General features: G+C 36.6%; 1 protein-coding gene and 1 pseudogene across 7 annotated transcripts in view; one reads left to right on the forward strand and one right to left on the reverse strand.

Annotated features, from left to right (window-relative positions):
- The window catches only part of RPS6KC1 (ribosomal protein S6 kinase C1), a 218,314-nt gene that overhangs the window by 25,681 nt on the left and 179,508 nt on the right, over positions 1-13,125 (forward strand). For 5 of the 7 annotated variants that reach the window (XM_027082958.1, XM_027082963.1, XM_027082959.1 and 2 more), the window contains exons 2-3: positions 1,466-1,501; positions 7,889-8,009. In XM_027082958.1, coding sequence (XP_026938759.1) covers positions 1,466-1,501; positions 7,889-8,009 — 157 coding nt within the window. Of the gene's footprint in view, positions 1-1,465; positions 1,502-2,958; positions 3,076-7,888; positions 8,010-13,125 lie in introns of all 7 variants that reach the window. The other 2 variants (XM_027082964.1, XM_027082965.1) reach the window with 1 other exon arrangement.
- LOC113607526 (NADH dehydrogenase [ubiquinone] flavoprotein 2, mitochondrial-like) lies at positions 8,219-8,996 on the reverse strand (annotated as a pseudogene).

The following is a 13,125-nucleotide window of genomic DNA, read 5'->3' on the forward strand; positions in this document are numbered from 1 at the left end:
TTTTGTGAGGAATTCTTTGTAAATGTTGTTAGACTTTTTGGCTTGCTCAGGGAATATTGATAGGATTATTTGTCCCCAAATGATGTATATAATTCTTAAAATTTAATCCTTGAATATTTACTGAATATTTACCACAAGTCAACTACTGGCCAGGGGAGTATAGCAGTGAACAAAAGAGACAAAAGTCCTTGCCTACAACACAGGTTACAAAATAGATAACAAGTAAAATACATAGCATAATATTTTGAGAACCATAAATCAGGGGAAAAGGATAGAGAATGCCAGGTGTGAGTAGAGCTGTATTTTAAATAGGAAGGACAGAAAAGTCCTCGCTGAGAAATTGACATTTGGGTAAAGATTTGAAAGAGATGAAGGAACAACCCAGGAAAATACTGAGGGGAAAAGCATTTCAGGCAAAGGGAACAGTGAGCATGGTAGCCCTCAGGTAGGGGTGGGGATGCACTTGATAAATTTGACCTCCTGGAAAAGAGATCTGTGTGGGTGGAAAGATGGGGTGGGGGTCCAATAGGTAATGGGGTTAGGTCCTAGGGCCTTGCAGGATAGTAAGGGATGATGCCAGGTGCCAATCACACCTTAAAGGCCCATATGCAGTCAGTCTTAGGAATTTAAATTTGAATTTAACTGTAAAATGCAGCTCGCAAGCGACCCTAAAGCTCCTTGCATTCCAGCTTGTCCAGCATTCCTTCTCTTGCGTCTGGAATCCTCTCCTCCCCCTCATCCTTCATCTTTGATGTTTTCCCTGACCTTTTCTGTCTGTTTTATTTGCACCCACATCCCTGTTCCTATCTCAGTCTGTACTTACAGAATGGCCATCTTATCATGTTTACTGTTTTATGCCTTCAGCCAGGAACTCCTTAAGGATGAGGATGATGTATATAATTTTTTCTGGGTTACTTTTGTTTTCTTCTTCACCATTAGGAGGTCAGTGATTACTTCTAACAGATAGTGGTGTATGGGAGCATTGTGGTTGCTGTTTTTTTTTTAACTTGAAATTTTTATTGAGCTAATTGTAGATTCACATTCAGTTGTAAGAAATAATACAGAAAAAAAGACAAAAAACGAAAAATTAAAAAAAAGAAAAAAGAAAAAAAGCAGTGCTATCCTTTTGTATACTTTGTCCAGGTGCAGCTGCTTTTTGTGCTTCTGATTTATATGTAGGCTGGAAAGGGGGATAGACAAGCTGTTAGAATTATGTCAAGGAAGAGGGAAAGCATGAGGTATTCTCTTGTGAATGTAATAATACATGAACTTTAGCATGTGGACTTTATTTTAGTTGCCTTTTTGCTTAATTTTTTAGTATGTGTTTCAGATACCGACGTTATTATATAACTGACTTCTGTGTAAGTGATATGATATAGTATTTCTTTTTCTTTAAGCAAATTGAATTTTTCATACAAATTCTGTTGAAAGTAATGAAATGATTTATGTGTATGCTTTGTTTTAGGTTGTTTCACGAAGAAATCCAGAGGATGTCCAGGAGGTAACATGTTTATCCATATGAAAATTTTATTTTATGTATTTGACAAAAATTTAATTAAATGCTTTATTGAGGAAACAATTATTTGTATGTCAGTTTTTGTATTTGTATGTTTATCTGGAGATTGTCTGCAATTCATTAAACAATAGCTGAAGTATCTTATTTCAGACCTATTAAGTACATGTTAAGTTTCAGTAGGTGTTAAGTTATATAAATAAGAATTTCAGGAATTATAGTGCCATTTAATAATGTGATAATTTTTCTGATAACTGCCACTCATAAGATTTCAGTATCAGTTAAGGGCCCCTCTTTACCTATTTCAAAATCATGATGCCTGTTTGGTAAAAAAAAAAAAAAAAAAAAGGAAGTATTTGGTAACTAGTACTAATTTTAAAGATCATAATAATAAATTATGTGTTTCCGTTTACTTTCATTTTTATACTGAGTTGGCATGTTAGAAAACTGCTTTGGGTGTAGATGTTTCTTTTTAAAATTTTGTAGTTCTTTTACAGACTATTTCCCTCTTTCTGAAATAACAGCTTGTTATATTTTTGCTTAAAGCTGTGGAATTCTCTATTTATAATTACTTTATCCTTGTTATATATCCTTTAGGAATCCTAACTGTGAGGAGTTAGCTTTTTTTTTAACATTTTAAAATTTACTTTCATTTTGGTCCTTGCTTATTTACAGTAGGATTAGAAGAGCATATAGATATATATATATATTTTTTCTTCCTACTAAAGTGTTTAAAACAGATGTTGTAAATTGGCAGTCTTGATTCTGCAAGTTATTTTTTTAATTGCATTTTAATGTCTTCAGGTGGGCTATATGCTATCTATTTAGCCACAAGCCCCACTACTCCTTACTGTACATACCTGGCTTGATTCATAGATTTAAGTTGATTGTTTGCTGCCAGTTGGTTTGAATTTGTGACACATATTTAGATAATATTTTAACTTTTATATATTACCGTTACTTGCTATATCTGATCTGATACTTGTTTCTGTCCTGTTCTTAAAAAGAGTTCAATAAAAGACACATTTTAAAATGATTTCATACTTTTTCCTTAGGGGTTTTAAGATATCTCACCCCACCCCCCACCTATAGCCAGGAAGAGAATATTGTAATATTGTTATTTAGGAAGAAAAGGCTATATCTAGATCTATGTCTAGATCTGTATCTATATATCTCTATCCTTTCAAAATGGCAGTGAAAATAACTTGTACCTTTGATTGATAAAGTACTGTTTTTACTTAAGTGTCAGTTGATTAGTATGAACTATTCCTTAGAATTCTATTAATTATGTTGAATTAATAGTCAATACCAGGCTATTCTGCTTTTGAAAATTTACAACTCTGTTAGAATTGAAAATGGGTTGTGTTTCTGTGCTGTAGTGATTGCTGTGCTGTAGTTTGTGATTGCTGTGCTGTAGTTTGTAGCTTGATGTTCCCCTTTTCCAGGGAGAATCCTGAACCAACCTATCCATGAACATACTCTCTGCCATTTCCTTAATCCTTTTTTGGGGAAATCTCTTTTATAATAACAACTGTTGGTGAACCATTCATCAGAAAACTCTTGTAAGTGTCCTTTAGTTAGATGATTGCATGGTCCTTTGTTAGAAATGGAATAAAATTTTGAAAAGAATGTCTTCTGTCTAGCTTGCTTCTTGAAGTATAAATAACCTTGAAGTTATAGCAACATTTTTTGGTTTCCCACGTATTTCATTTAAACATTGGAATTCTTATTTAGGAGAGGAATTTTACCACCTAGAATTTGTTTCTATTTCCTTTTTTTTCACTTTCTTTCTCTGTTAACAGATTCATTTAGTTATTGCTTAGAATTTAGTCATGCTTCACAAGTGCTATTGAAGATCAGTAGATGTACTGCTTGTCTAAGCAAGTATAGGGCTAATAATATGGTATCCTTATAAAAGTGGAGAAATTTGGCTCTTTTATACACACACACACACACACACACCCCCCTTGGTGCATGCTACCAGATAGCTCTGTTTTCTTCCTAAGGATGCCAAAACACTCATATGGAGTAAATAATTTAAAATTATCCAGGATAGTTTTTTCTTTTTATCTTTTAAAAATTCCCTCTAAATTTTTATTTATTAAGAGCAGCATGGGTGAATCTTAAGGGGGACAGCAATAGTTAATGTGGCTTCTTGTTCAGTAGATTCTCTAGAGCAGGGGTCCCCAATGCCCCGGGCCACGGACTGGTACTGATCCGTGGTCTGTTAGGAACTGGGCCGCACAGCAGGAGGTGAGTGGCAGGTGAGCGAGCAAAGCTTCATCTGCCGCTCCCCATTGCTCGAGTTACCGCATGAACGCCCCCCCCCATGCCTCTCCCTCCCTCCCCCCCCAATCCGTGGAAAAAGTGTCTTCCACGAAACTGGTCCCTGGTGCCAAAAAGGTTGGGGACCGCTGCTCTGAACACTTGCAGAAGGTAAAGAAAAAGATGGAGATGTTGTGCCCTCCTCCCCCCACCTTTAAAAAAAAAAGTAACCTATAGCTCTGTTTTTCTCTAGGTAGTAAATTTCACTGGGGAAATGTGGGAAGGGAGAATCAAAATAGAACTTTCTATGTATCATGTCAGAAATCTCTAACGTTGAAGTCATTTCATAAATAAAATAGTTTTAGAAAAGCTATTTGAGCACATTCGGAAATGTGTCAAGGGAAAGAAAAAGCTCTTCAAAAGGGGAGGAAAGAAAATCTGTAAGCAGATAGTATGGTAGTGATGTTATAGGAAAAGATGATCCAGCTAGTTTTAAATATTATATGAGAGTAAAAAGGACAAAGTTAATTGAATTGAGTGGTTTTGTAAAAGATCTAAAGTTTTTTTGGTATCGTTAAGAGAAATTATCTGAAAAGAAAGCATTTGTTTTATGTAAAAAGTATTTAAGGCAGTGTTTTTAATGAAAATTAAGCTTTTATTAAATTTGTAGTCTATTATGATTGTCACTGAACTAATATTTAATTGAGGAATTTTATTCAGAGTAACTATAATAAATAGGAAATTTCTGCAGGGTTGGTTCTGCAGAGTAATAGCTGTTAATATAACTTTTTTTTTCCTGATAGGAAAGAATTGATTATTAGAAAAAATATGTTTTACATGTATCTTTTGGGACTTTGTATAGTCCAGTTATAGACATCCATACTTGCTGATGTAATGGACATGTGCTTTTGTTCACATTTACATTTTGAAGATTTCTAGAAATATCCAAGCTCAAAAGGAGTAAGAAGAAAAGGAGGCAGTAGATGGTGACATTTTGGGGATGCTTTGATTTCCTGCCTTTTTTGAGGGTTTATATTTGCTCTTAGGTATTTCACTTCTACAGTCTTAGAGTCCAGAATAAGGAATATATGAGTGAATAAATTAGGGCATGGTGAAGAAACACAGGTTCTCTAATTTTTGCTATGACAGACTATCTACTGGTTTATATGCCATGGTATTATTATTATTATTGTGATTCAATTGTTGACTTTTGCCCTTTAAGTTACTCTGACTTTATCTGAAAATGACCCTAACTAGAATATAAATTTTTTTTTTTTTTTTTTGCGGTACGCGGGCCTCTCACTGTTGTGGCCTCTCCTGTTGCGGAGTACAGGCTCTGGACGCGCAGGCTCAGCGGCCATGGCTCACGGGCCCAGCCGCTCCGTGGTATGTGGGATCTTCCCGGACCGGGGCACAAACCCGTATCCCCTGAATCGGCAGGCGGACTCTAGAATATAAATTTTATCTGCAGATTTAATTGTTTCCATGAGCTTCAGTCTTTTGAATAGTTCTCATGTCTCATTTATAATGGCTTTAAGGATTGCATTTCCCTTATGTAAGATTACTGTCATGAGGACTTCGCTGGTGGCGCAGTGGTTAAGAATCCACCTGCCAGTGTAGGCACGGGTTCGAGCCCTGGTCCGGGAAGATCCCACGTGCCACAGAGCAACTAAGCCCGTGTGCCACAACTACTGAGCCTGTGCTCTAGAGCCTGCGAGCCACAACTGCTGAGCCTGCGTGCCACAACTACTGAGCCTGCGTGCTACAACTACTGAAGCCCGTGCACCTAGAGCCCGTGCTCCGCAACAAGAGAAGCCACCTCAGTGAGAAGCCCGCGCACCGCAACAAAGGGTAGTCCCCACTCGCCGCAACTAGAGAAAGCCCCCGCGTGGCAACAAAGACCTAACACAGACCAAAAAAAAAAAAAAAAAAAGATTACCATCATGAGCCCACCACCCATTTCCCCCTTAAGCCCTTGGCAAGTGTGGTAGCACCATAATTTGATCTATTTAAAAAATATAAAAATAACACTATTTTCCCGTGACAAAATTATGTTAATATATCAAAATTAGAAACTACAGAGAAGCAAGATAAGAAAATTAAAATCACTTGTAATCTCACTGTCCTGAGACCTTTTACTTTTCGAGTGTTGGTTTGGCTCTCTCAGTTAGTTCCTCTTACTCTGTCTTTTACTGGAACTGTTGATTTTCTGCTGTCAGCATTTGTCTTGTTTACTTCCATTTAAAATAAAATCTCTTCTTCCATCCAGGTGTCATGTGTCATGGCATAGCTGAGCTTCTTAAATACTTACTTTGTGCTTGGTTTCTTCTTTACTTCTGCCTGACCCCCATCATTCAGTTGTTAGATTCCTCATCTTGTTAGAAATGCTGAGAAATGTTTTCTGAGTGATTACCACCTCTCTCCCGATGACTCCCCAGTTAATACCTCTTGTTTAGTTTTTGCTCTTGAACTCCAAACCTGTCTTTTCTATTGGACAACTCCAATTAAATGCCTCACATGCACCTAAATAAAATATGTCTAAAATTGAACTTCGTTCTTATCTCAAAACAGTGTTTTCTCCTTTGCTCTTTACCTTAGGGAATAACACTACTATTTATCTAGTTGCAAAAGCCAAAATTTTAATAATTATATTTGGCATCTCACTCTCCTTTTAAATACTCCATTCCCAACCACTTCTCTCTCTTTTTTTTTTTGTTGTTGTTCTAGCTGTTATGTCCCTTCAGTGTGCCCACCTAAGTCAGTACTTTGTGTAGGTGCTCCTTCCATAATACGCTTGGGCTACTGTTTTAAGCATTTATCATGCTGTCTTGTGATGTAGTTATTGTGTTGGCTTATTCTTCCTAATTTGACAGGGAACTCTTTAAAGGAGGGACTTTGTTTCTCATTTCTTCATCCTTTGTGCCAACACAGTGCCTAGCATAAAGTAGGCTCATGAAAATATTTGTTTTGATGACTATTTTTGTTGTCAAGTAAATGAATAAAAGGAAGGATAAGGAGGAAGCAGTTTGTTTAAATTAATTCATATTATAGTCTGACTAGTCTCCTAGGATTAAAAGCAAGTCTTCTATATTAAAGCAAGACACTTAGTAATCATGGTAGAATTTTTGATAGTATGGCAGAGTTTAGTGAAGAATTTCTTATATACAGGAGTAGATTTTTTGACAAGTCTCTTAAATCACACTTGGTTACCTCTTTGGCCTAAGATTTGCTTATTAGCATTACACTATTGAGTTTGTTAGAAGTGAAATAATTAGGTTTTTCAGAAGTAAAGGCCCCAATATAGCAGGTAATGGAATTAAAAACTCAGTTTTACCCTATTTTGTGGCAACTGAGGGGCTGAATCAGCGACATCAAGGCCATGTGTCAAATTCTTTTTATTAAGTGTTTTTTTCTTTCTAATTTAATCTAAATAAGTTTAGACAATAATTTAAACTAATGAAAGTAAACTTTTACATGTTGTATAATCTAAATGATTGTTATTTTGTTTTTTGAAATATCCTAATTTTAGTGATATTCTGATCAGGATTTACCTTGCCTCCAGAAATCTTGTTACTATTTTTATTGAGGTTTATGAAATGCAAAAGTTTAGGTTAACTATTTGCTACAAAGCCATTTTTTTTCAGTGTTTTTCAGATTATTCTTTTAGGCAAGTGCTGAGTATGTTTTTTATGTTTAAAAATTGTCTAAACTACTTTGTATTTATAAACATGCTGTTTTTGAGATGAATATATATTTTGGCATCTAACTCGTTTCCAGGGTAATAGTAATTAATGTTTGAAGAGGTTAAGTGACATTTTATGTAGTGTAAACCTTTTTTGTACCAGGTTGATATTTTTCTAGTATGAAGAAAATAGTACTTGTTTAAAATGAAATTTAAAAACCCAAACAGAACAGTTTGAGGAAGAATTGCTGCTTTATATTTTTAAATAAAATATTATTAGTTAATTTTAGACAGTTAACCATATTGGTTAGAACGTATATGTTTGCCTTTGCATGACAATTTTGAGCACTTGAATAAAAAGATTATTTGTTTTTCAGATATCTATGGTTTCACTGTGAGTTACACATTTAATTATCTTCTCTCTTTAGATAATTGTATGGAAGAGATACAGTGACTTTAAGAAACTACACAAAGAACTATGGCAAATTCACAAAAACTTATTCCGACGTTCAGAATTGTTTCCTCCATTTGCTAAAGGAATAGTGTTTGGTAAGTGATTATTTTGAAATTGTGATTTTGAAAAGTGATGATTAGCTAATTATGTATATATACTGAACACTGAAACACTGTACCATGAAGTCAGAAGCCCCTTATTAAGATAATTCCTATCATGCCTCAAGCAATTGAAGTTGTTTTTTCATGTTCTTTTTTTTTTTTAAGATAGGAGATTCCTATTTTATTTCTCCAGTGACATATTTGCTATTGAATATAAATTAAAGGCCTGCTTGCACACCAAAGCCAAGGCCTTTAGGTGGTTCAATCAAAGAGGTAAGACCTCTGGCTGGTTCACATGAGAATCATCCACTCCTTGGCCCAGATTTTGGGATTTTGCCAGCTTTGGATTCATCAGTAATTTCTTCAATATCCTTAAGTGTCAGACCCTCATAGTAGTTGTCATTTATTTGAATCATTGGTGCATTTACACAGGCCCCTAAACATTCCACTTCTATAAGAGTGAAAAATTTGTCAGGTGTAGTCTCCCCAACCTTTATTCCAAGCTTTTTCTGAGTAGTCTCCAGTATGCTGTCAGAATTTCGAAGCATGCAAGGTATAGTAGTGTAGACTTGAATATGATACTTTCAACTGGCTTTCTATTATACATTGTATAAAAAGTTGCTACTTCATATACTCTCATTAGAGGTATTTATAAAACTTCTGCAGCCTTGTTCATAGCAGAGATGGGCAGCCATCCATTCTGTCTTTGGGCTAAATCCAGGACTGGAAGCACAGCTGCTGCTTTATGCCCTCCTGGGTAGTTTTTTACAATGGCCTCTATCCTCTTATAGTTTTCTGGTGTGAAATCAAATAGAGTATCTGGGTTATTCTCAGGAGTATCTCTCTGTACAAATAAGGCTCCTCCAGCTCCATTCTGCACAGCTGTCTTATGCAAATTCCTTATATGTCTTCCCCACTGGGCAGTGAGGCAGGCCGCGTGGGCCCGAGTGCCACGGAGAGGAACATGGCAGGCCAAACTGCAGACCTTTCAGGTCACCTGTTTTTTCATGTTCTTGCTGTGGTTTTGTTAACTCAGAATGCATTTACTCCTTTCTTTCATGAAAAAACAGCACCAGAACAACAACTCAAACTCTAACCGATGAAGCAAATAGAAAAACCCTGTAGGAACATGAGGTGACATTGAATTATTCTTATACAGTTGTCCCTTGGTGTCTGTGGGGGATTGGTTCCAGGACGCCCTGTGGATACCAGAATCTGTGGATGCTCTAGTCCCTTATATAAAATGGTGTTGTGTAGTCAGCCCTCTGGATCTGCAGGTTCTGCATCTATGGATTCAACCAACTGTGGATCGACACCTCATATAAGTGAAATCATACAGTATTTGTCCTTTTGTGACTGGCTCATTTCACTTAGCATAATTTCTCAAGATTCACCTATGTTCTATCAATAGCATGTGTCAAAATTTCCTTCTTGTGTCTGAATATAGTCCATTGTGTGTGTAGACACCATTTTGTTTATTTTTTCATTCATCAGTGAACACTTTGATTGCTTTTACCCTTTGGCTATTAAAAATAATACTGCTGTGAACATGGGTGTACACATATCAGTTCAATTCCTGCTTTTAATTCTTTTGGGTATATACCGAAAGTGGAATTACTGGATCATATGGTAATTTTATTTTTAATTTTCTGAGGAACCATCATATTGTTTTCCTTAGTGGCTGCTCTATTTTACATTTCCACTAGCTGTGCATAACGGTTCCAGTTTCTCTTCCTCCTTGCCAACACTTGTTATTTTCTGTTATTTTGATACTTTGGTGTTCCTTTTTTTGCCTTCGTTTTTACTTACTTAGTTTACTTTTTCTTTTTCTTTTATTTTTTGCGGTACACGGGCCTCTCACTGTTGTGGCCTCTTCCATTGCGGAGCACAGGCTCCGGACGTGCAGGCTCAGCGACCATGGCTCACGGGCCCAGCCGCTCCAGGGCACGAACCCGTGTCCCCTGCATCGGCAGGCGGACTCTCAACCACTGCGCCACCAGGAAAGCCCTTAGTTTACTTTTTTTTATATTAAATTCTCTTTGTTAAAAAAATTCTCTTTGTTAAAATAATTGATATGTTTTTTAATCCCTTGACTGGACCTTGACCAACAGAGTACGGAATGTTATTTCTTGTTTTTTCTATAACTTTACCATAAATTTTCTTGTATGGACAGCTTTATATTCATCCTGTTATTTATTTTAAAATTAATTAATTTTTGGCTGTGTTGAGTCTTCATTGCTGCGTGCTGGCTTTCTCTAGTTGTGGCGAGTGGGGGCTACTGTTTGTTGCAGTGCACGGGTTCTCATTGTGGCGTCTTCTCTTGTTGCGGAGCACAGGCTCTAGGCATGCAGGCTTCAGTAGTTGTGGCATGTGGGCTCAATAGTTGTGGCTCACAGGTTCTAGAGCGCAGGCTCAGTAGTTGTGGAGCATGGGCTTAGTTGCTTCATGGCATGTGGGATCTTCCTGGACCAGGGCTCGAACCCATGTCCCCTGCATTGGCGGGCAGATTCTTAGCCACTGCGCCACCAGGGAAGTCCTATCCTGTTATTTTTTAAAAATCAATTTCTGCATGTGGAGTTGTAGAGTCAAAGTATATGGACGTTATTTTTCAAACTAGACAGTTTTTTTTTTTCAGGTTATAAAGTACCATATGCAAATAACTCAGATGATACAGAAAACTACTTAAAATAAAAATTCAACCTTAATACCATTTCCTAGATGGTATAACATTTTAGCATAATTTTTAGACTCTGTGTGTGTGTGTCTGTGTGTGCTTGTGCTTGTGTGTACATATGAGTATGCACATGCTTCTTTACCTTTCTGTACATTTAAACTTCAAAATTGAAGTCTTGCTAAATGTAGTCTTGAAACCTCTTTTTCATACAGTGGTATATTGTGATTGTCTTTTCGTATCAATAAAAGAATCTACATTATTAATTTTAATAGATGCATAGTATTTCAGTTTTTGTATATACCATGATTTATTAACCAACCTTTTACTCATATATTATTGGTATTATAAACAACACTGCTTAATATTCTTATTTGTACACTGTAATGCAGATGTGCAATTATTTAATTAGGATAAATTCCTGGGAGCAAAATTGCTTGGTCAAAGGGTATGCATATTTCTGTGACTTTTGTTGCATATTGCATTATTGTTTTCAAATAATTTTAACATCAGTATTCTTTATACATTGGAATAACTTTAGAAGTCAAAGTAATGCAGGTATACCTAAGAAAATTGAAAAACAAAGCACAAAACAAAGCTAATAGAAGAATGTTCAATAAAAAGCAGTAGTTTCCTGGAGAGCAGCGTCAGGATCATGGTAGCATGAGATGATCCCTTCTTTCCCCTTCAGTCTATAACTAGTAAAACAACTCAACAAAGTTTCCTTTGCCTAACAGAACAGGATGCTGAAGAGATCCACACATTTTTACATCTGAATGTGACTGGACTGAGCACATAGAGGAGGTGGAACCAGGGGAACAGTGGAGGTGGTACCTGCAACTCCAGCCCCTGGCCATGGTGACTGAGTCCACAGCCCCAGAGAATGCGGTAATAGCAGTGGAGGCAGCGCACATGACTCTGGCCTTCCAGCTGCAATGGCACCTGCAGCCACAGGGGACCATGCAGCAGGGCATGTGATCCCGCTGATGCACTGTCAAAAGTCAATGATAAGGAAAGAATTTTAAAGGCAGCCAAGGGAAAAAAGATAGTAACCTGCAAAGGTACCCCCCCATTGGGCTTTCAGCAGATTTCTCATCAGAAACTCTATTGTCTGGGAGAGAGTGTGATGACATACTCAGAATACTGAAAGATAAAAAATGTCAGCCAAGAATAGTCTATCTGGCAAAGTCGTCCTTCATATGAAGGAGAAATAAAGGCTTGCCCACACAAACAAAAGCTAAGGCAATTTATCACCATTATACCTGTCTTATAAGAAATGTTGAAAGGAGCTCTTCTACCTGAAATGGAAAGGCAAAAGTACACAAAACTTCGAGTAAGGTGATAAATAGATAGAATCAGAAAGTACAGCTCTGTGGCAGAATAGGTTGTTAAACACAATTGTGACATAAAGATTAAAGGGAAAAAAAGCATTAAAAATAACTAGCTACTTCAACTTGGTAATTAACTCACAACATAATGGATAATATGTGACAACAAAAACATAAAAGGGGAAAAAAGAAACATAAAACGGGAAGAGGGAAAGGATGGAACTGTATAGGCAAATGAAGATATGATACTATCAGCATAAAAAGGACTATCTTATCTATGAGATGTTTTATACAAACCTTATGATAACCACAAAACAAAAAATCTAGAGCAGAAACATGAAACATAAAAAAGAGAAAACTGAGCAAAACATCACAGAAAAACACCAAACTGGGACTGCTCTGGTGTTGCAGTGGATAAGATTCTGCACTCCCAATGCATGGGGCCTGGGTTCGATCCCTGGTCAGGGAACTAGATCCCACATTCATGCCACAACTAAGGAGCCGGTGAGCTGCAACCAAATAAATAAATATTAAAAATAAAAAAATCTTAAAACCCCCCCCCCAAGAACACCAAACTAAAATGGCAGACACAAACACAAGAAAAAAAAACAATGAAGATAGAGAGCAACCAGAAAATGATAAATAAATGGCAGTACTAAGTCTTCATACGTCACTAATCATCCGAAATGTAAATGGATTGAATTCAATCAAAAGAAACAGTGACCAGATGGATTAAAAAATAAGACCCAACTATTTGTGGCCTCTGGGATACTCAGCTCTAAAGACAAATACAGGCTCACTGTAAAGAGATGGAAGATGATACTCCAAGCAAATGGCAGCCAAAAGAAAGCAGGTGTAGCCATACTTAGACAAAAATAGACTTCAAGTCAAAAAACCAACGAGACAAAGATGGTCATTATATAATGGTAAAGGGAACAGTCTGTCAAGAAGACATGACATTTACTAATAACATATACATCTAACATAGCACCAAAATATATAAAGCAATTATATAACAGTCGTAAAGGGAGAAACTGACAGCAACATAATAATAGTAGGGGACTTTAACACCCCACTTACATCAATGGATAGATCATCCAGACAGAAAGTC

This window comes from Aethalodelphis obliquidens, unplaced genomic scaffold, assembly GCF_003676395.1.
Source record: "Aethalodelphis obliquidens isolate GAN/ISIS:26980383/991018 unplaced genomic scaffold, ASM367639v1 scaffold48, whole genome shotgun sequence".
In the NCBI taxonomy this organism is placed as follows: Eukaryota; Metazoa; Chordata; class Mammalia; order Artiodactyla; family Delphinidae; genus Aethalodelphis; species Aethalodelphis obliquidens.